Genomic DNA, 23886 nt, shown 5'->3' with positions numbered 1-23886 from the left:
TGTGCATATTTTTAAATAATTTGATTTTGGATGTAATACGTCTTCTGCATGAGTGGCTAAATATTGTTTTGTCTATCAGCTCATTGACATAAGTTTGTCATGAGACAGTGATGTCATCAACATTTTGTTTGTGAGTTACTCCTTAAAAAAGGAATTTTGAATTAAAATATAAGAAATTACTGTTATATTGTTTCTGCCTTTTCAAAATAACCTAAAGAATGTAGAGCACACTTTTAAACAACCCCTTATGTATTTTCACAGTCCTTTCTGGATTAACATCCCAATATCTTACATTCGAATTCTGAGACACATGCCAGAAAATAAAACCACCTTAAAAAGTCTATATTTAACAGCATCAGACTCTTGTGAAATCTACAGTTAAGAAATAAACGAAAGGCAAACAAATATACTAAATGGATGACCTCTTAAATTTGTAACTTTTTTTGTGAAACAAAAGTTTAGACATAGGAACAGGGAAAATATTAATAGCCATTTCAGATTCCTAAAAATGGTCTGCTTTTCTCAAATAGCATTTGAAAATAATAAAAAACTGTGTTATATATTATTTCACAAAATACATGAGAATGTTAAATATAAACTAATTTTGATGGCCTAATAGTTACAAAACTCACCTTCAAGTACATGCACATACTTGCATGTTGGCCTCTGACATTGGCCTAACCTAAAATCTCGGCATGCTGGGAGGCTGTCCAGTAACTGTAACAGCAAAATATACAATTTATACATTAATAGCCTGCAGTTTGTGAATCAATTACTATTTTATATAACTAATTCATATGTATTAAATTAAATAATTGAAATAGTCTAGCGTTAGTTGTATTGTTTAAAATTAGTTAGCAGACAATGAACTGGATTAGAGGTTAAAGCAGCTATTAGTTTTGTCTTCAGGAATAACTGTTCAGAGGGTAAAGCGTCCATAAGTTATGTTTCCTGGAAAGTAGCAGCAATAGCTATGTCCCCTTTTTGCTATATCTTAACAGATAAAGATAATAAGGGAAAAGTAAAAAATACTCTCACAGATAAAAAATTTAACAACTACGTTATGATTCAGGAAAAATAATATAATTCTTTTCCTAAATTGATGAGACAAAAGTTGAAAAATTATATAAAGATCATGTAGACTTGAAACTCAAAGGTTTTATGAATTAATTCTGTGGAAACTAGCAATTGGTCTTCAACAAAAATGTTTTCCTTATGAGTTTACAATGTTCTGGTACTTAATTAATATTTTTGGTAAACATGTTTTGCAGGCTATTATTTTTATTTGCACCTGACAGCTTTAAGCATTACAATTTACTTTTACAATTAAATCTTCTTCTTTGTTGTGGTAACATTTTACTTTCAAACACAGTTCTTATTACATGGCAAAAAAGTTGAAAACCGGAAAATGGTCACTGGTTCTATTATATATTTCCTTTTTGCAATGTTAAAGCAAAGGATAGATATGAGTTCTGTGGATGGTAAAAATTCAAAGTACTTCTTATTGACTTGATATAAAAATATGGAGATTCGGTAGGATTTCCGACAAGACAAATAACCAACAGATCAAATGAAATTGCCAATGAAACAACTATCAATAAGAGACCAAAAGGGATTACAAATGAGACAGCTATCTCAAAGAAACCAAAAGAGATTGCCAGTATCATACAGCAACAAAAGAAGACTTAACAAGACAACAACTGACTGGAGACCAAAGGAGACAAGACTACTATCCAATATAAACAAAAGGAGACCTATGTTACTATGGAGACCATAATAGACTGAGATAAATAGACCAAAGGAGACAGACTACTGTCCATTACAGACCAAAGGAGACTGAGACAACTATCCATCTCAAAGAAGACTGAGATTATATTCCAACAGAGACCAAACAAAACTGAGACAACCATCCACTATATACCAAATACAATTCGGAAAATTAACCAGAAGAGACCAACAAAGACAGTAAACTATCTACCAAAGACCTAAGGCTGAGAATACTAGCTATCCCAGACCAAAGGAGGCTAAGACTACTATCAATAAGAGACAAAAGGAGACTGAACTACTACCAATCCAAGACTAAATGAGACTGAGAATACTATCAATCCAAGATCAAAGGAAACAGAGACAACCATCAATCTAAGACCAAAGGAAACAGAGACAACCATCAATCCACGACCAAAGGAAACAGAGACAACCATCAATCCAAGACCAAAGGAAACAGAGACAACCATCAATCCAAGACCAAAGGAAACAGAGACAACAATCAATCCACGACCAAAGGAAACAGAGACAACCATCAATCCACGACCAAAGGAAACAGAGACAACCATCAATCCACGACCAAAGGAAACAGAGACAACCATCAATCCACAACCAAAGGAAACAGAGACAACCATCAATCCACGACCAAAGGAAACAGAGACAACCATCAATCCACGACCAAAGGAAACAGAGACAACCATCAATCCAAGACCAAAGCAGATTGAGATTACTATCTACCAAAGACTGAAACTGATTTCCTTTAGAGACAAAAGGAAACAGAGATGACAACAATCCAACAGACACAAAAGGAAATTGATACTATTAATCAACGGAGACATAAAAAGAACTGAGACTTCCATCCATTAGAGACTGAGATATTATCCACCAGAGACCAAAGGAGGCTGAGACTATTATTCAATGGACACCAAATAAGAATGAAACTTCAATTCACTAGAAACTGAGATATTATCCGTCATAGTCCAAGAAGACTGAGACTATTATGCATCCAAGACCAAAATAAGAGTGACTTCTATCTATCAGACACTGGGACTACTTTCCATATGACACCAAAATAACGTCATACTTATATCAAACAAAGACTAAAACAAAAGGAGACTGAGACATCTCGTCACTGGAGACCAAAAGAGACTGAGACTACCATCTTTTAGACCCAAGAAGACTGAGAAAACTATCCACAGAAGACATAAATTACAATCCACTTTAGACGAAAGGAGACAGTGACTACTATCTACCTGAAATGATAAAAGACAGAGACTACCTCCCATCAGACTCTCAGAACCAAAAAACTTGGAAGACTTCTAGTTCGATCCACCAAAGACAGAGACATTCATTCACTCAAGACCAAAGTAGATTGAGACTATTGTCCACTGAAGATCAAGGGAGATTTAGACTTAAATCCATCCAAAACCAGACTCTCAGTAAGGATTTTTTTGCTGACAAATATTCGTTTGTTTCAGAAGTAAATGAAAAAAACAATGATTGCTTATTAAACAATGTTATGTTTTAGGCTTCATTGTCTTTCCTGTAATGATATTGTTAGATCTATGATTTGTGATTATCATGTGAAGTGCATATACAGAAAATCAACAACAGCTATATTTGGTAAATTAAACAAAATAAAAATGAACAAATATAAATAAGAAAAGATAAGGGAAAGCAATGTAAATAAAAATAAAAATAACAAAAATAAAACATGTAAACATGCATAATAGCCTGCATATAACTACATCCATACATCTTGTAGTATTAGGACGTTTGTCATGTTCATTTGTAACATCAGGGCCTTTAAAAAAAGAAGTTATTCTGAAAAGGTTTATAATGACTTATTCATGACTTAAGACTATTTTTTTAAAAGATTTGTCGTGAAATTAGTCGCAGTTGCTTTCATAGATCTCATTTAATAGATTTTTGAAAATTACAAAAAAACTTTTGATGTAAAGGGATCAAATATTTAAAAATCCAGTTCATTATCTGTTAACAATTTACAGGTTTTATCTTAACTTTAAGGAAGTTGTCTACGATAATCATTTTATTTCTCAATGAAAGATTTTGTCAAATAAAAGAACAGTATAACTGCTTATTCCCTTGAAGCATAGAAGTTAAGTTAACTTGCCTTTGTCTACTGCGAAATGGAATTGTTTATATTTGTCAGTGGCAACAGTATCTGGCCAGCATTGAAGCTTTTTTATTTGGATAGTTACATTGTATTCTAGCTAATCTAGCATGTTGACTTTTTTTTTGTATAAGAAAGCAAATCATAATCTTTAAAATTAAATTTCAATGAAAGTACTATCTAGCTAAGAAAGAAAATTCTACCGTTTGGATAAGTCTACTGTATTATGTGTTGATTATTAGTACAATTAGTAATGGTTAGTGATGCACTGGTTTTGTGATTAATACTTTGTATATTTGTGGTTGTACAAATTTCCCTTACTGTCCCCCCTTACTTGGTTGTCAATTAACCTAGCAGAATCACATTACACAACACTACCTGTCCATTCTGGTCAAAGTAATTTACGCTTTGTGCGTTAGTAGGTATCAAGGTCGCAGGGGCTGTCACCAGGGCGGCGCCAGCTTCAGCAGGGTTTACTACCAGTGGCACTGTAGTTGTCATGGCGATAGTTAAATTGGTGCAGATGTTGAAGCAAATGAGCACCACATGCAGGTGACCAAAGCAAATTATAAAGCACACAGGAGGAAGAGCATGAAAAGAATGAAATAAAACAATTTCATTGGCTAAGGCCCATAATAAAATATTGTTCAGTTTCTCTTTAATTTTTTTTACAACAAATTCAAAATTCATAAATAATCCATTTTGATAGACCTTTGATTTAAAATGAGAAACTTAAACAACCTTTCATATGGGTATACAGTGTGAAAATTAGTTAAATCAAAATGTTAAATAAATACACAATAAATACAATAAAACATAAAATGCAAATGAAAATTAGAAAAGCAATGTTAATAAGTTATTACAACTAAAAATGTGCTATAACCATAAATTTGCTACAACATGTAATGATGTTTAGTTATGTGTAGATTAGTGGTGACTACTGCATGATATTTTAAAGGGGATCATTTCAAATAATGAGAAGCTACTAAGCTATCTATTAAGTAGCTATCTATTTCTATAGACAGTAACAATAAGTAAACAATTTCTCACAAATTTAACATTCAGATATCGATGTCCTCGACAACTTAAATTTAGTCTATCCAAAGTAAATCATGCAATAGTCACACAGGAAAAACAACTTGTGATTCTAAAAAAGTGAAAAATTAGTATTGAAAATGTAAATGTATGATCATTCTTCATTGGGAAGGTTATAGTTTAAGATGGGCATTCCACAGAGTTCATTCGATATAACAGGTATGATGTGATCAATTCATTCCACAGAGTTCATTCGAGAGGAAGATCCACATAAATGTGAACCATATCATTCCACAGAGATCATTAACTAAAGGTTTATCCACATAAATGGGATCAAGTCATTCCACAGATTTGATTCCAGAAGTAGATCCACATACATATGCTGCCTGTTGATTATAATCTTGGGTGTTAAGTGTATGTGTGTATCAATACTCATCTTTCCAAACAATTTTATCTATACTTTAATCATTTTCGTAACTTTTCTTATTTTTGGAATAAAAGATAAAAGTATGAAAATATGAATGAGTATTAATGCACTTAAAATCAGTGAATAAACTTATCAGAATTAGACCAGTCCTTTTCCCTTTACTGCGATTAAATCTATCCCTAGTATACGGAAATAATATAGGTGAGATACATTAGAAGAGCTCATTCAAGGGAAATAACTCACTTGTTACTGGAGCCTGTTGCATCTGCATAGTGGAGAAAGTAGGCTGGTAAATCTGTGCTCCATTCATTGGACCAGCTTTGCTGTCTATAAAACAATTTCATTTCAGTTATTACCTCCTAGTTTTACAACCTGATACATGTATCTCATATTCTACCCATATAATAAGGTACATTTAGGTACAAGGTCATTCAGGTACAAGGTCATTCAGATATAAGGTCAGATTTTAGGAAGTTTGAAAATCAAAAAGCAATAACCAAAATCTACCAATTCTACAAATGTCATCAGATGGTTCTTGGATCAAACCAATGTATCAAATTTCTGAAACACTTGTCACCTTATAGTGTAGATTTATGGGGAAACCCTTCACACATGCAAACTGGATATTTCCATAACAAACAGCATATATTTCAGTAGATTGATACAATTTTAAGCGAACAAATTTATTATTTTGACAATTATAAGCAAAACAATTTATTATTTTGGAAGATAGTTTAAAACAACTTTCTTCGACCACAGTCACAATCTTCGTTATATTCATCAGACTAACCCAGCAAGGTCCTTAAATCTTATTTTATTTGTTCCTGCACAAAGCCCTATATTTATAACAACATGTGGACAATTAAATAAATTAATATTACAACTGTGAGTGGGACAGATTTGTCCTTGGGGGTGCCAATTTTATACTTAATTGATAAGGGGTGCGGCTGGGATTCTGTTAACCCACCCTTTTCATACAAGGCATAGGTAAACATGTAAAATTTTCCCGAATATTGTTTTGGTTTCATGGTAAGTAATGTAAGAGAGTAATACCAAAGTGTCAAAAGAGAGAAAATTGGTTGATAAAAAAATAACCAGGCAGAATAAAGGAGTTATGGGAACTTAATTGACTTAATCATATATTTCTGATAGTTTTTCCCAACCTATTTACATATTTTCAAGCTTGAAAAGGTGACCTATTTGAGTGTTACATCCTAACGCCTAACCTTGTATATAAGAGGTGCCCTGCCCATAAAACCCAGGATTTGTCCCTGCTTTTTAAAGTGATCAGTTTAGTATAACAATGCATATCAAGCTTTCAGCAACAAAAATTTAAGCAGATACAGCTTTCTTACAGAAAATTTAAAACAAGAATGTTTGGATTTATTTACATTACTAATATTGATAAAAAGTTAATATGAATGAAAAATATTATTCTATGATAAATAATACTTTTTTTTAATAATTAGTTAAATATTTACAGAAAAAATAAGCCTGTTTGTTAAAAAGCTGTATCTGCCAAGCAACAGCTCAGCCATGATAAATACAAATGATAATGCAGTCTAATTAATCATCTTGATATGGGATTTAAAGAGTGCCAGTAATTCAGTGCATGAAGATTGGCCCTTTTTCCAAGGCAAACCTTTATTTTTTTTTACTGCCTATGTATACAAACATCAACTCATATACAAGTAAAATTACCAGAAATCTAGAAAATCTTTCCGTTTCAGATACAAATAAAGTTTATAAGGCTGAATCTTAAAGATGGGAATTAGCAAAATAAGTGACCCTCACCAGGTTTGATTCAAAGGAATATATTATATTACTGTCTGACTGGTGAATACCTTCCAACCTGACAAACAGTTTATCAAAAGAACTGAACCTATCCATCCAAACTTACAAGCTAGCGGAAAGTACTGTTGTCCTTGCATGGCTGCTATAGCCTGCTGGTACGCTGCAATATTCATAGGTTGTTGATACATGGCAGGTACTGGACTCTTTCCATCAGCGATCGCTACTCTCTTGTATGGAATCATCGTAGGCATGGAGTTTTGCTACAAAAAAACAACGTACCATGCATCAATACGGAAAATAAAAGGAAAAACTAAAAATTATAATAACGTAAGCTAAAAAGCATTACAAAACTTAAAAATAAAAATAAAATGAGTTAATTTTAATCTAGCCTGTAGCCCTCTGGCCAAAACCTAGTGTTATTGTGTTGTATGCAATGTCAATACTTTTCTGTGTAAATGCCCAAACCCAAAATGCACGTAAAAGAAAACAATCACCGCAGAAACAAAGTAACTAATAGTCTACATAATTCTCAAGCAAAACTCAAGTTTCAGTCTCTAGTATATTTTATATGTACAATCCAAGCAGTTTTAGAATTTCTACATTAATATATATATATATATATAAATAAATATACAATGCAATAATACTGACATATCTATGTCTGACACGGCTCGTTTTATTTTGAAATAGTTATTCAATGTTATTTTATCTTTTTTTTTATTACTTTCAATTTGAAAAATTAATTATCGAATTTTGATTTTGCAAAATCACATGACATCGTCAAAAACTGAATTTTGAGGTTTCTTTGGGGGCAATCTCCAAATCCAAATTCTGTATAAAAAAAGAAATTAAAAGCCACAAGAAAATATAAAATAGCAGTCATGCACTGCGTGATATTGTTTAAATGCTTGTGAAACAATAAATGGCTAAAATAAACAATGCAGTTTCATCTAAAACTTAGATGAGGCTACATTGAACAATGTCTAAATATAAAAGCTATTATTTATAGAGGCCAGGTCAGGTGATGGTCATGTGACAGTGCAAAAGTTTTCCACAAGCATACTACAGCTACATGCAAAAGCTTGTTGGGATATAGTACCAGAACAAGATCATCAGTTGGGTCTCGAGGTCGCTTCTTCCCTTGAATGACCTCTACAACTTGCGGCTAATTAGTATGCAGAGCACAGTACATGGCGTTCGGCCAATGAAATGGCGGCATGGCAGGGTTGGCAGCACATGACAACAGCAAGCAGCACAAGGCATGATGGGAAGATGAAAATAAAAAAGAAAAAACAGCACCATCAGTAAATTTGTCAATCAGTCATGCACTTTTGTATGTTGTCTTAGTGTGGTCAAATTCTCCCTGCTAACAAATAAAGCAGAAAAATTGTTTAGAAAAATCATGCCTGGTCGATTTAAAGAATAGATTACAAAGAAGATGTAATTATTTTTTTGATTTCCTTGTTTTGAATTTTTGTTAGGAATAAAAATAATTACATCTTGGTTGGAGTATTAACATATAATAAATAGCTGTGTTAATTACAGATCAACAACCTCTGCCAAGTAGTACAAGATTAATATATACTTGTGCTTTAAAAAAGAATAAAACTATCATGCATAAAGAAAAGAAAGATAAAACAAAATGTCTTCCTATTCTGACATTTGAAGCCAGATGTAATATACTGCTGCTACATGTCATATGTCTGCAACTAAAAAGTTCAAAAGGCTTAACGACAGGACTGCTGAAAATCAAACCAAGTGCATTTAGTTCCTATCACATATTTGTCTTGCTGCTTAGAGTTTATCCAGGCTGCCATTTTTATTTCAATGTTTTAATTGACCAAGTATTACTATTGGGACTCTAGATTAGAGGACTGATTTAATCTATTCCTCAATTTCTTCATGATCATCAGAGAGCAGTAGCCTTACATTAAAAATACCTAGCTTTAGTGTTACACTGTCAGAAATTGTTAAATATCCTTATTTTTCCACCTCAAAAAATCTAAATCAGTACTTTACTATGTAAAAAAATTAAGTTTTGATATGTTTGCCGAAAAGACAAGTTTCAACGAGAGATCAAAAGACCTCAGGATATAAATTACTGAAGGGCACTGTCAGACTTCAACAATGAGCAACACCTATACTGTATAGTAAGCTATTAAATTCATGCTATGGAATTAGTTATCACTAAGTTGTGCTACAGCTATAAACATAAAGAGTTGTGGTATATTGCCAATGAGACCTAGTATACACCAGAGTCCAAAGAACAGGGATGTTAAGAACTCAAGGTCACTATATGGTCCTCAACAATGAGCAAAACCAACACTGTATAGTAAGCTGAAAATACATGTTATGGATTAAGGTATCACTAAATACCACTACAGTAAGTCAACTGTTGTTTATAGAAGGGAACAATTAAGTAGGGTGCCATCCTTTGTAATTTGTGGAAGTGGCCATAAGTAAGTAGTGCATCAGCCTCAATAATTGAAGGGTCATCTGTAATCAGTGCACAGCTAGTCAATAATTGAGGGGTCATCTGTAATCAGTGCACAGCTAGTAAATAATTGAGGGGTCATCTGTAATCAGTGCACAGTTAGTCAATAATTGAGGGGTCATTTGTAATCAGTGCACAGCTAGTCAATAATTGAGGGGTCATTTGTAATCAGTGCACAGCTAGTCAATAATTGTCTATAGGATTGGGTCAATTATAAGTAGTGCTTCACCATTAGTAGTAATTTATGGAAGGGGTCAATACTAATTAGTGCAAACCCTACTTGATTGTTGTTTAAGAAAGGGTCAATTCTTAGGAGGGCAACACCTACTTCATTGTTGCTTCTTGGAAGGGGCATAATCATAAAGTCTAATGGCTAGTAAATCTTTGTTGATAGCATTTGGTGTTACTTATCTGTGGTACAGCTACTAAGTTGCTATGTAAGGAAGGGGTCAATATGTAGTGCTACAACAGGTAAACATAATCTGAAAACATTTACAGCATGTGACAAGAGTATGTGTTTAAAGTGACTGAAGCATGAGTAAGGGAAAGGAGCTTTATTGTCAACATGCAATTGAGATATTTATGTGTTAATGAAACTGAATATCAAATAAAAATACTGAAATTGACCTCATCAGAAAACCAAATATTTGTAGTTGGAAGGGCTACTATTGGAAGGAAAAATTAACTGAGTGACATATTGATACATTAACTTTGTTGAAGGCTCCACTGGTACAACTATCTATGAGATTACAACACACAGCTGTCTTATTGGTGACTCAAAGTAATGGACAAGAAAATAGAATAGAAACCACCAATGCTACAGATCCATCCAAAACAATCACTCTGGTCTTTCTGAAACTATATACCTTAATAGTAATAAAGGGCAGTGGTTCCGTTCCATACAACTACTATTTCTGGAAAAGACCTATCCTTTGTGTAATACTACAGCAAAAAATAAGGATAAAAAGTGTCATTCTTAGATCAAATCTCTTTTATATATTTGTGGTTTTTAAACTAAGTAATGGAATAGTATATAGAGAAAACACAAACAGCCACAACACACATACTACCTTCCAAGTGTAAACTTCCTCAGTCTTCTCTTTAAAGCATGCATATACTTCCAAACATATAACTCAGCTATTTTGTTATTTGGTGATACTTATCTACCAGTAAGTATAGACACCTTCTAATGGGACTTTGGTGATACTTATCTACCAGTAAGTATAGACACCTTCTAATGGGACTTTGGTGATACTTATCTACCAGTAAGTATAGACACCTTCTAATGGGACTTTGGTGATACTTATCTACCAGTAAGTATAGACACCTTCTAATGGGACTTTGGTGATACTTATCTACCAGTAAGTATAGGACACCTTCTTTTGGGACTGGACATTAAAGGAGAATTTTAATTGGACATTTGTCTTTAATATCAAATAATAAGTTTCATTTTTCCACCGTTTTCAATATTTGGTCATTTAAGGAGTGGTCAGGTGATTTTTTCAAATCAGGAAAATAACCTGGTGTAAATATTTGACAGTGATAAACTCTAGGCAGCAGTACACTTAAGTGATAACCTTGCAAAATATAAATAGCTAGATCATTCAAAAGGATATACACTATGTGCAGTATGTATAGCAACTGGTCATAAATAGTTTTATCAATACGATAAAAAAATCAGGTAGTTAATAACAAAGAATATATCAGTTAATAATTTGTCAACTTTTGTCTCTACATTTCCATAAAGTAACTACCATTCTCATTACTGAAAGAGGTGCAAATTCAAATCTTGGTTTTATCCTTGAAGTATGTACTATGCTAGAATCTAAAATTTTGTTTTGGCCTATCCCAAAATTAAATAATCTTAATTAGGAAATAATCCAACTGATATATTTCTCATTTTCTGAATCAATAAAAAGTACTGGATTAGTTTCATAAATTTTCCCTGAAAGTTATTGCTCCTTAAAATAAACATATTTGAATGTTGTTTGGTTAATATCCTATGTCGTTCAACAAGTACATTGTATCTCATGTTGTTTTTTATCTATTATACAATTCCTGAAATTAACTACACACAATATAAAGGAAGTACAGTTCTATGCATTTTAACAGTTTTGTACCTGATTTTTTCATGATATGCAACATAAAAATGTGTTTAAAATACTTCTGTTCTTCATATGTGTCAGTAAATTCACATAAATGGACCTTTTTTTCTATACTTATTAAATATGTGAATAGATATATATACATTTTTGAACATTTGGTGAAGGCATCTTAATTTTGATTAGTCTTGATAGTATTTTTTATCAGATTCATCAAAATAATGTTTAATACAAAAATATTACTGAACTTCAAAATAAGAAAAAATATAACTGGAGTAGACTAAAGGTTGTGCAATGGCATAAACAAGTTAAATTTTTTTTTTCAGTTATGTTGTTGAGACTAGTTCTATGAGTCGATTGGTGAAACTTTGATAAGATATAGATATTCGGTCAACAAAACCCGAATTCATAATTAAGTTGGAACTTTAGCAGGACAACATGTATATCTTAGCAAAGATGGCTTTATACTATTGTAAAATAAATGACTTTTCTGTCAATTGAAACTAATCTTCACCTTTAACCTCACCTAACCACTGCACTTTTAAAACCAAACAACTCAATGTAATCTTTATGTTATTTATTTTACCCAATGTATGAAATCTAACATTTTCTGTGTTTATCTTGATATTTAAACAGTCTTACAGATGATATCAATTCACCCTAATGTTATCAGGGTATTGCAAAGATTTGGTTGTCGCATAGATAAGTAAATGGACCACAACATACAAAGAACAAAAATATTTATTACATTCATATATCAGCAGAAAAATAATAATTTATTTATCACGATAGTAATACCACTAAACAATTTCTTGCATTCATCACAAGCAAAATTTTCACTAACAAGGTCTTTGTTTCACACATAAAACAATGAAATCTAAACTTAACTTAAAATATCTCCACAATGAAATGCAAATAAACACTAACTTTACACTTTCTTTATCTTAAACATTCACGGCTATAAATACTTGACTTTTTACAAGGGGTTTAGTATGTTTTGGTTTTGTAATAAACCCCCCCTCCCCGCCCAAAAAAAAAATCTCATTGCAAGGTGTGAAACAAAACATCACCAGCTATAGTAATATGTTAAAACTTCACACTACCATAAGCTACAAAGCAACTTATAAATAAAATTCATACAATAGTTCAGAGGTTAAAATATTCATCATGTGACTGAATTGACCAATGACAGACATTTAAAGCATACCACTGCGATACTACTACGTGGCTGATGGTTAACCAGCCAATCAGAAGTATCGATATTGACTTTCCAGGTATATAACCAATCATGTGTGACATGCTATATCTGGGTCACTGACTTGGACTTGATGCTCACTTTTTACAGGTACCCCCTGATGTATATCAAAAGGTTTCATAGAAAACTAACAGTCGATCTGCAATATTTAAATGAATAATTTAAATAAATCGGTTTTTTTTTTCTTTTTAAATGTACACGGCCTTTCGTGTGAAGGAAGAGGAAAATAGCAACAGGAAGTGATTCAAGCAAAGTTTTTGTAGATCAAGTAACCTCAGTAATTCAAATATACAGAACAACAAAACAGTTATAAAAAAGTGGTTTGAATGAAAACAAAAACTTGAAAGTTAAAGAAAAATTTCTGTTTTATTTAAGGATGTCTGCTGGTCATGTTTTTGAATTCTTGTCATATTTTCGATTTTCTCAGGTTTTATCCATCTAAATGTATTAAATTTTTTTTTACACGACACCCCACTTTTGTCTTCATAAATCTGTTCAATAGATCATTTAAGATTTAGTATTCCGGCGGCATGAAATCCTTGTTATTTTTTCTTGGTTTAAAGGGTAAAAAACAATTCCAATGTTAACAAATAGTAAAGTCTGAAGAAAGCCCTTTTCCCGCCATTTTCTAAATGTCTCGTATTTTGAAAACTACACACGAGACTAATGATTTTATTACTTTATTTTGTTTAAATATCAAAGTTGTTTTCATTTTAAGCAACCACATGAAATCCTTGTTATTTTAAATTAGAGCAGCAGACATCCTTAAGTCCCTTCATACCCCCAATTTAAAATGATATGTGTATCTGTTCTGGTTTCAGGCAATGAACAGACTTTGCACTATTACACATTGCTATGCTTTATATACCAAAAATCCCCTAAATACAATCCGCAAAAATCTTTGTAAATTAACATGATCTAAAAAATGTGCAGATATAATATTTACCGATAATAAAAATGTGATGTTACTTGACCTACTTTTGGTGTTTTTGTCACACATATGACTACGCTAACTACTTTTGCCAGCCGAAGCAGGAATATAAGACTGCAATGCCTATTAACTTACTGTATTTGTTTTACCATGGAGAGATTTTTGAAAAATTAAAACTATATATAAAATTACTTTATATTCAAGAATCTGAAGGAAAAAAATTGTTGCGAGTAGAAAGCATTCTGGACAAAACTTACTTGTTTGCAGAGGACTTTTTTGAATAAGTAAAGATAAAATAACTTTTTATAGCCCAAAATCAGCTAAACGAATACATAAATGAGTTTAATTTGGATGTGTTCAAGGATATTAAAACAAAATATTTTGAATTCTAAGCAACACAATTAGAATTTAGAAATTTTTCTACTGCCAAACAGAAGTTGTGGCAGTAACTGTTAAAATTTGAGTGTTATTTCTGCTGATCTAACAGTGAACCTCTCGAATCTTATAATAAAACAAAGACAGTCGTGTTATAAAGGCAATATAAGCTTTCTCTATAGGCATTTCTACTGGTTCTAGGAGAGAAGATAAACTTGTCAGTAAGGTACCATAAATAGCAGTATGAAAGTATGATAATTCAGGAGAAAATGTCCATAATGTCATATTTTATCGTTTCAAAATATAAAGTTTTTATAGAAACAATAACCATTTATATTTTATGGTTTATTGTCTAGATAGCAATGCTCACTCAAAATTTTAAGAAAATAAGGCAGTTTTATCAATTCAAATATAAGTGCAAATCTAGATGAATTTATTTGTTTTTAAATTTTCACTTCTGAGGTACCTAAAGTTTATTTCCCTGCTTTAAACCTATTAATTTGTTTTTATTTTTGATTTCAAACATTACAATGTTTTGCACTTTTCAATTTATTTCAGCTGTTCTTATTTTATATTCTATAATATTTCAGACAACTTAGAAGCCAAAACTACATCGACACAGTTGAACCCATAAAAATCTCAACACAATATAGTTACAACAGCAAATTCCAAGGTTTCCTATTCACAAAACTGAAGCAATCTCAAAGCAATAATTCCACAAATGTCCAAGCAACGAACTCACGAAAATTGAAATTACTATTCATTCCAAAGCTTGACAATTTCTATCCAGAAGTTTCTGTACATGCAACAATAAGCTATTTAAATTTACAATAAAAAAATTGTCCAAAATCTAAATCATGCCAAATGCATTTCAAAAATATACAATAAAGTTTGTGAGTAGGAAAATTTTCCTTGTCAATAATAAATACTACAATATACTTATTAATATAATTTTAACCACTATTATGCTATCAAAGTCATCACTATCTAAAGGCCTAAGTTCTTTGTCAACTCTTTATCAATTTATCCTTAGGATACCCCCACTTAAAATGGAAAATGCTGCTGTATTCTATACAATAACATGGAAGACTTTTCAACTGTGAACTTTGAACTGTCTCTTCCTTCAAAATATTTTAATTACATAACACTGCTTTATAAAACCTAATTTGTATATTGGAACAAAGGTGGTTTTTTTTTGTAATTCATAAGAAATATCTCTAACCAATTTAATGCATTTTTAAAAAAAAATACGCAATTCAAGTACATTATTTAACGTCATTGACAACAGTTCCAAGTTCAAAGTTGAAGCAATCCTTCTGACATGAATGATGTAATGAATTCTACTTGTGGCACCTTACTAAGAATATTGTTCTACTAAAAATGCTGGCATTTTTTTTTAGGCTTGGCAAAAGCTTAGGTGCTACTGATATCAATATCAAAAGGCTGTAAATTCATCTCATCTGATTGGTTGTCAACGTTTATATTTTGAATTTAAACATCTTTTGATAAGTCCACTTTCTTAGACCAATCAAAAGAAATGTATTGCATTAAAGGTATAACCTATTATACTAAAATAAACCAATCAAATGTGTTAATGAATAAAAACATCTTTATCTATTGTGAAGGATAAGGAGATTTGGATAGAAGAATACTGTAGTAAAGTAGATGGAGATCTGGAAAGTAGCCACAAGTGCTCTATAGCAATAGGTCAAAGGTCAAGTGAACCCAAGGAATTTCTGTATACAGGCTTGCTAAGAGTTTGTTGTTCATGCCAGTTTAACACAAGTAAAAAAAAGAATAGTTATGCAAACAAATTTTTCTTTTTAAAGAAATTTTGAGAATACAAAACTTTCAACATATCATGATAAATTACCACTTTTTCATGTTTCATGTAATTTTATATTACACCCTTCAAATAGAGTTATTTCCCCCTTAATAAAACTTAAATATAAATAAAGAAAAGAAATACATAACGTTAAATCTTGATCTGCTTTTCATAAATTTTTTGGTGCAAAATTTTTCTAAATAGAAATTACTATACGAAAAATATGAAACATGGAAAAATATTAAGTTTGGAGCAACCTGGCATGAACAGAGTAGTAATAATAAAAAGCTAAAGTGCTACATATCATAATAAAGCAAAAAATCAAATGCTAGCATGGTTACAGATAACCACGGAAACAGAGTGATTAGAAAGATAACTGTTAAGAACAAGAATAGCATAGACATCATCAGGCAGTGATTGACATTTTATTGCTCAAAAACTAAAATTATTGTCTTCAAAAATTTAATAATTTCTTCAAATTAAATGGTTTTGTCAGCTTCACTCTTTTAGCAAATATTCTGATGATTTTATTTTTATATGAAAAAAACTATTATCAAATTATCTTTTTTTTCTTCAAAATCGTAGCTTTCTAATAAAATTAATTATCTTTGTTTCTTTTGAATAATTCACTGCCTTCATGGTGCCATAGAAGGAAACCCTACCAGAGCTTGAGTTTGCACAGCAGCTGTGTTAGCTCGTTGCTGAGCAGCTTTTATCTGAGCCTGCAGGTGCGAAGGAGGATGGAAATATTTACACGATTCCCGTGTACACTTTCCCTTAACGTGATCCATACACACTGTAACCAAGTTGTCAGTCGTGTCTACTGTTACATTTTCCGGAGGATGTGCATAACGACACTCATTTGGTTGTCGCGTGCATGTTCCCCTTTGAAATTCTCGACATACCTGTAAAATAGCAGGAAAACAAAAACGCTTCATTTTCAATCATTTTTTTTTTCAATTTTAGAAAAATTCATATTTTTCATCATCTTTAAAACTTATTTAATAACACTCTGAAATGAAGCATAAATATTAAATATTAAAATATCTAAGCAAATAAAATTGAAATAGGAAATTAGCTTTCAAAATAATCAAAACATGTGAGCAAAATTGATAAAAAAAAAAAGAAAATAATATTTTAGCTATTGGTCATTTATATTAACATATTTGACAAAGCGATAAGTAATTCTAAATTAGTGATATATATATAACATTTACAAAAGAGAATTTGAAATGCTAGTATCTCCTATTTCACTATTTACGAAGCTTCCAATAAATTAATCAAACATCACTTTACCAAAGCTTTATAAATTTGGTGGACAGCTTTAATACTGTTTTATTTTGGATCGACTGAATTCAGAAGATATCAAATATTGTTGGTTGATTATAAAGTGAGTATCAAATATATCATTTTAAATATTTTATCCTGAGCTAGTTAACCAAAAAATCTAAGGAAAGTAGTTATAATACTAATGATAAAATGATGCTTTATTTTCACTAACTATATACCAAGGAGGTAGAAGAAGAATACCAGGCTATATAATATTTGGAGAGATATCTTTAGAACAAAATGTACATACTGATGCAGGTTCTATAATAGCTTTATTTCTTTATATTTAAGAATATTATAATTCATAAAATCTAAGGATTTTTTTTCAATTAAAAAAAAACCGAACCAACTGGCAATCGTGTACATTTTGATGTGTCATGTGATTAAAAAATAGAATAATTTATCTTAAAAATAATAACTTATTTGTGATTGGAAAAGTAACATTTTGAAGCACCTTGAGTTTTTTTATTCATAAATTGTTGTTTCGTTCCAGAAAAAAAATATATTCCTAAAATTTGTGGTGAAAAATAGTGCTTCAAAGTGCTTATATTTTCCATTTGTTTAAATAAAAAATAATGATAACAAATGAAAAATAGAAATGAGGTAAATTTGCTGTTAGCTGTTCTTTACAGAATTACACAATACCTGCAAGAATATAAAAATATTTATACATTTACTTATTAATTATTTAGATAGAAATAAATACATCTAAAGATTTTTATTTCAAGGAGTAAATTCAGACCAATATAAGACAAGGAGTTAAGCCAAAACTGGTTTGAGTGCAAATAAAATATTTCATAACAAAATGATGCAATAGACCACTGTATACTTTACAAGAACAAGCTAAGTAAATGTTATAGTTTAGCAACCAAATCAAACAGGCCCTACATACTTCTTATAAGCATCTATGAGGTTAACAAAAAGGATATTTTATGAATGTTCAAGTTTAAAAAAATATAGTGAAGTTTTCAATTTTCTTTGAGTTTTCAATTTTCAAAGTACAAAAACGTTTGTATTTTTCAAAAATGAAAAATTAAAAAACACCACAATTGCATAAAATAACCTCCTTATAGCCTCATTGAACTATAACCTTAACCATTTAGGGCTAGCTTTTCTATTTATAAGTAAACAAGGCAGTGTTTGTTATATTTAATATTTTCAATATATTTTGTAGATTGATTTTTTTTATCAATCAGTTTGCCCCAAAACAGGCATAAATATTTTTCTATATGTGTGAATTGTGTGTAAGGAAAGTAAAAACTGTGGTTTTGGAATAATCAATTCAGACTATGTCCAAAGGAAGCATTATGTGCAAAGGTGTTGATGTCTTTTGAATAGTATAAGCTTCTGTGTAAAATGCCAAACGACTATACACACAATTGCCAACGTCTTTTCCCGTCATACAGCTATCGGCTTTTGTGCAGTTAAAACTTAACCTACTTGATTAATTTTATTTTGTTCTTTTTTATGTTGGGTCACCTTCTTTTATTTTTATAACACAGAAAGTACATTGTATATGAAAACCATGCAATATTTCTTGCCTACATATAGTTTACTATGCATACATAAAACTCTACGGATACATTAATATTACGATTTCCACATTTGTATACCTCAAGCCGATCCGCCCGTTGTAACTTCTGTTGTGATGCTAACGTTGTAATAGGGGTTGGAATGACGTTTTGTAACTGTTGAGATATTAAATTTCCGTCAGATGCCATACTGGTTGGGATGGCACATACTCCGACTGAATAAGGATTGAACTGCATGGCTGACTGTGGCTGTGCCATCGGCTGCCCTACATACTGTGGTGGCTAAAAGTATAATTCAATAACAAAAATCAGTATTTCTGAAAATACTCAAAGCATCCCAATGTAAACTTCAATAAGAAATTTATGATGATTCTTCAAATACTGTGAATGCACATCACGGTTTAAAGGTATATATAAAAAGCAAATAATTATCTTTGTATTAATCTATACATATTTCTATATGAAAAGCATAAAAGGCTGTAGTATAAGCACATCTAAAAGCAAGTATATAATATGTAAATAAGAAAAGCTTAATAATTTAAGATAATAGATCTACTAATTCAAAGTTGTGTATATAGAATACAGAATCAAGTAAAAAAACAACACAATATTAATTTTACAAACAAAACAAAAATGTATTAAAACAAATTCAAACTGAATTAAAATCAATTCCTTTGAAATTTTCATTTTTTTCTTTTCTTGTGTAAATAAAATGGTTTTATTCTACAAAAAATATTACTGCAGTTTTCTACTGATAAACTTTAATTTTGATTATTGTATTTGTTTGCTAAGCAAATGTCAGATGTTTCTAAACTTTTTAAGACTAGAATCAACATCAATGGCATGATCTAGCTTGCGGCCTTTATGAAACATGGAAGTTAAAAGCACATGTAAAGCCATCACCACAGTTACTAGTCTACAAAAGTCAGTGTGTTATCCCTCAACAGCCTTGGTTCTCTCAACATTAATCAAGGAAAGATAATCCATGCAAGTACTGTTAATTCACAATGTGAAGTGATTATTTTGATTGATGAACAAAAGAAAAAGATGCCCCAATTAAATTAAGTTTCCGAAAAATCCTGCAAATAAATAATGCAGTCAAAATTATTATTTTTATGAAATCTTAACACTTAATCCATTGGATGTAAAGTGGGTGATACTTTAGTCTTGAAGAACATGATTTATGTTAAAGTTGTAATTGGCTTTAAACTTGCTTTCTGTAACTGTAAGTACTCTTGGATTGGTGTGTTGTTTCTGTTGGGTTTATGCCAGATGTTTATTATGCTTTGTATGTATCTGATGATTCAAACCATGTTAAAAAAAGAAAGTTAAGCTTTGAAAAACGTATTTAACCACTGCCTCATTCTGGATGTACCTATAATTCAGTGGTTGTTGTTAGTTGTATTCTGTTATGTGTTTCTTGGTTATTGTATTGTCATAAATCATGCTGTTCGTTTTTTTTTTTAACAGTTATCTGCCCCTTAAATACAAACAGATCGAGCCATTATGTATTAATTTCAAAAGAGTTTTTCTGTAGAGGGTTTCGTTCTCTAAATAACTGACAAAGGCTCAATAGCACACCAATTTCACATTTGCTAGAATTCAGCTATAAATAAAGGGACAAAGAAAATAATATCAGCCCTGGAAAAAAATTATACAGCAAGTGTTCCACTTTAGCAAGAGATCTCAGGCCTATCTATCATTTAATTTAGTCTGACCCTTTAATAAAATAAAACCATTGGATTAATCTCCCTTTTAATATTCATTTTAATCTAAAGTTACTCAGTTTTGTTCCAAAAATGAACATAATCATCAAATCATACAGATATATTCAAATTCAAAATTACTACTCGTTAAAAAAAAAATATATATTGAAAAAAAAACTCTTCAAGTTCTTTGAATTTGCTTCAATGTCAGAATGAACCAAGTCTGTTTTATTGAAGGAATAAATTGACACACAAAGAAAAATATAAGGTTGAAGATTACCACTAACCAAAAAAGGTAAAGTCTGGCCCTGTAGTATGGTGTGGTAAGGTGCCAAAGGTTTACTGCCTGCTGCCTAATAAAACATGCAAACCAATTAGTCACACGTCAACCAATCAGAGGCTTTGTTAGATACAAAAATCATAAAATAAAAGTAAACCAGCGCCATCTAGCATAGTACAATATTAATTCAGCTATTGTATGTTAAAACCATTTACATGTGTAGAACATATTGCAATAAAAGAAGAGTGCATACACTGATGTTGGAATATTTGTGTCAATACTTATTACAAGGGATTCCATTTTTAATAGTGGTATGGTTCGTGCAGTTAAACAGAAATCTTTTAAATAAGTGCATTGTACTAGTTAACAAACAAAATGATATGCAGGTAACAAAATCATGCAACTGTTAAAAGTCATTGCTGGCTAATTCTTATAAGTTTTATATTATTTAACATGTAGAAATTAACTATGTATTGATTCCGTAAAAAAGTCAGTCAAATTATGCCTGAATTATTTCCCTTTGATCACCTACATTGTTAAACAGAAATATTGAACAAGAGAGTCTTTTAGTCCTACTATCACTGCGTCATCAGATAAACCAGGAATGAGGTAAATTAATCATTTTTTGATGCAACATATCAATCTAACTGTCTTGAAACCTTTTCTATTATGAAAATCTTGCATATTCTAGCAGGAAAAGTGAATTTGATTACCAACACATGCATAACATAAATATTGAATATAAACTTTAAGAAAGCCATTATGTCTCTTCAAATATGAGTTCTTAATCAATGCAATAAATAGTTTCCAGCAAATGCTGTTTAAATATGACTATTATAAATAAGCTATTAAAGACACATAACTAGGTTACAGTCAATATAGAAATATAGCGAAACTTTTGTTTGAAATGTTCTATAAAAGGTATTTATTGCTATAGCGAAATGAACTGTATTATAAAAGTTATTTAGCGTCCACGAAATCAGCCTGGCTTTTATCAGACTGAAAAACAATCCTACTAAATCTGTTTCAAACAAATTCAGTAACATTTATTAGTTTAACTAAAAAGCTAAGCATAAAATTCAAAAGCATATCTTTTGTTTGCTTAAATTTATATCCATCTAAAAATAAAATTGTATAAAACATATAAGACAAAGCAAAAACTATATATGATTTTAGCATTGCAATTATTCAATAATATACTAAAGCTATACAAAACTGACCAATTAAAATAAAGCAGAGAATTTGCTGCAGTGCACAAATGAGGGGAGATAACTTACCATCCCAGCTGGACTATACATTATTGGTTGCATTGCAGCTTGCATTTGTAGGTTTTTTAGAATTAAATTATTTCTTCCATTCTGTAATAACTGTTCCCTCAAATGTTGTGGTGGGTGAAGATATTTACAGGGAGGGTCCTTCCTCTGACATTTGCCCTAGAAAGAAAAAAACGAATACATTGTAGGTAAAATGTCAAATCAAAGGTAAATGTTTGTGTCAAAGAATATTTTAATATTGTATTCAAAAAAACAAATTGAATATTTTATCATATTTTCTAAATTAATAAATAATTGAAGAATTTCGCACAAAAACAAAATCCAGATGTAAACAATATCCCCAAAATGATAATAAATACAAATATTTCATCTCCCTGTCATAAAGCAAGCTATTATTCTATTTACTTATACCCCTTAGTCTGAGCCAATATCACCATGCTTAGTATAACCAACAGAGGCAAGAAAAGTGCTGTATTATTAATATGTCTGCTAATGATATATTCAATACAAATAAAAAGCTTCATTGCTGACCAGTTTTATAATTTTCATGCTTGTAGTATATGGAAAAAGGAAAAAAACAGAACTTTCTTTTTTTTTTTTAATTTATTTTAACTATAATTTGTTTTAAATAACTCTCTTTTTCATATCAAAGAAAAAATAATAATTGAATAACTTAAATAATTTAGGTTTTAGATAAAGTGAAAAGAGTTGATTTTGTTATCAGATAAATCCCTTTCTTACTAAGTTTTCAAGGAAAAACAAGAAGGATTTCACCGTTAGTTACACAAATAATGTGGAGTATTTAGACTGGACATTAGATAACAATAATCCTGACAACACATTTATCTCCATCAAATAGGTCAACAACATACTGATAATTCATATATTATGAAACTACAGCGTAATATAACGAAAATCTAGTCCATTTTTAAAACAGTGTCATTTTATTAAACTTTTAAATTTGTCTCTCCCCTCATAATGATCAGCCTACCAAAATCCATATTTTAAAACAATTAGAAATAAATAAACCCTGATAACAATATATACAGACCCAATAGTGTAACTGATCTCCCCCCCCCCCCCCCCCCCCCAAATTCACAAACATTTCTTTACAAGAGTTAGTTTTTGAACTATATTCATATTTTACTTGACTGTTGAACTTTTAAAATGGAGTTGATAATTTTCCTAAATACTGAACTTTCTTCAAATGGTTGCAAAACAGTCCAATTCCCTTCAATACAGTTCAGGTATACAGGAAAAGCAAGAAAGTCAAAGAAAAGATTTTTAATTTAGTATTCATATTACAAAACTTAAATTAATATGATGCTGATCTTTATTTTTATTTAGACAAATATCCTAAGAAACTAAGCATTCAACTAAAACTGACAAATCTAAGATGGCTGAATATCATTCAATAAACAATCAAATTTGGACAAACAACTCTCATATTTACCTCCATTTTTAGAATAAAACTGTTTTAGTTTACAACAATACTCAAACAATCACTTCATTGATGAATTAATTCCAGCAATTAACAAAAACACACAGGAATATTCACGTCTACAATTTCCACAAAATAAAATCCGTGATTGCTAAGGCTGGATGTTGGGTAATGATATCTTGACCTGT

The 23886-nt window shown here is 30.8% G+C and overlaps 1 protein-coding gene and 1 long non-coding RNA gene across 42 annotated transcripts in view; both read right to left on the bottom strand.

The window, feature by feature from the left end:
• Positions 1-23886, bottom strand: part of LOC139517775 (muscleblind-like protein 1) — a 195620-nt gene that overhangs the window by 6544 nt on the left and 165190 nt on the right. For 18 of the 41 annotated variants that reach the window (XM_071309165.1, XM_071309164.1, XM_071309166.1 and 15 more), the window contains 9 exons: positions 22261-22416; positions 20991-21056; positions 19079-19279; positions 16799-17041; positions 8254-8319; positions 7261-7414; positions 5604-5687; positions 4277-4386; positions 633-717 (listed from right to left, as the gene is read on the bottom strand). In XM_071309165.1, coding sequence (XP_071165266.1) covers positions 633-717; positions 4277-4386; positions 5604-5687; positions 7261-7414; positions 8254-8319; positions 16799-17041; positions 19079-19279; positions 20991-21056; positions 22261-22416 — 1165 coding nt within the window. Of the gene's footprint in view, positions 1-632; positions 718-4276; positions 4387-5603; positions 5688-7260; positions 7415-8253; positions 8320-16798; positions 17042-19078; positions 19280-20990; positions 21057-22260; positions 22417-23710; positions 23872-23886 lie in introns of those variants that run through there. The other 23 variants (XM_071309181.1, XM_071309186.1, XM_071309187.1 and 20 more) reach the window with 9 other exon arrangements.
• LOC139517777 (uncharacterized) lies at positions 8961-13322 on the bottom strand. The gene is made up of 2 exons (XR_011663204.1): positions 10976-13322; positions 8961-10831 (listed from the first exon to the last, which is right to left on the bottom strand). It is a non-coding gene; the product is annotated as an uncharacterized lncRNA (long non-coding RNA).

Source organism: Mytilus edulis, chromosome 3 (assembly GCF_963676685.1).
Source record: "Mytilus edulis chromosome 3, xbMytEdul2.2, whole genome shotgun sequence".
Classification (NCBI taxonomy): Eukaryota; Metazoa; Mollusca; class Bivalvia; order Mytilida; family Mytilidae; genus Mytilus; species Mytilus edulis.
The sequence above is the reverse complement of the archived record's forward strand: the minus strand, read 5'-3'. Positions and strand labels throughout refer to the sequence as shown.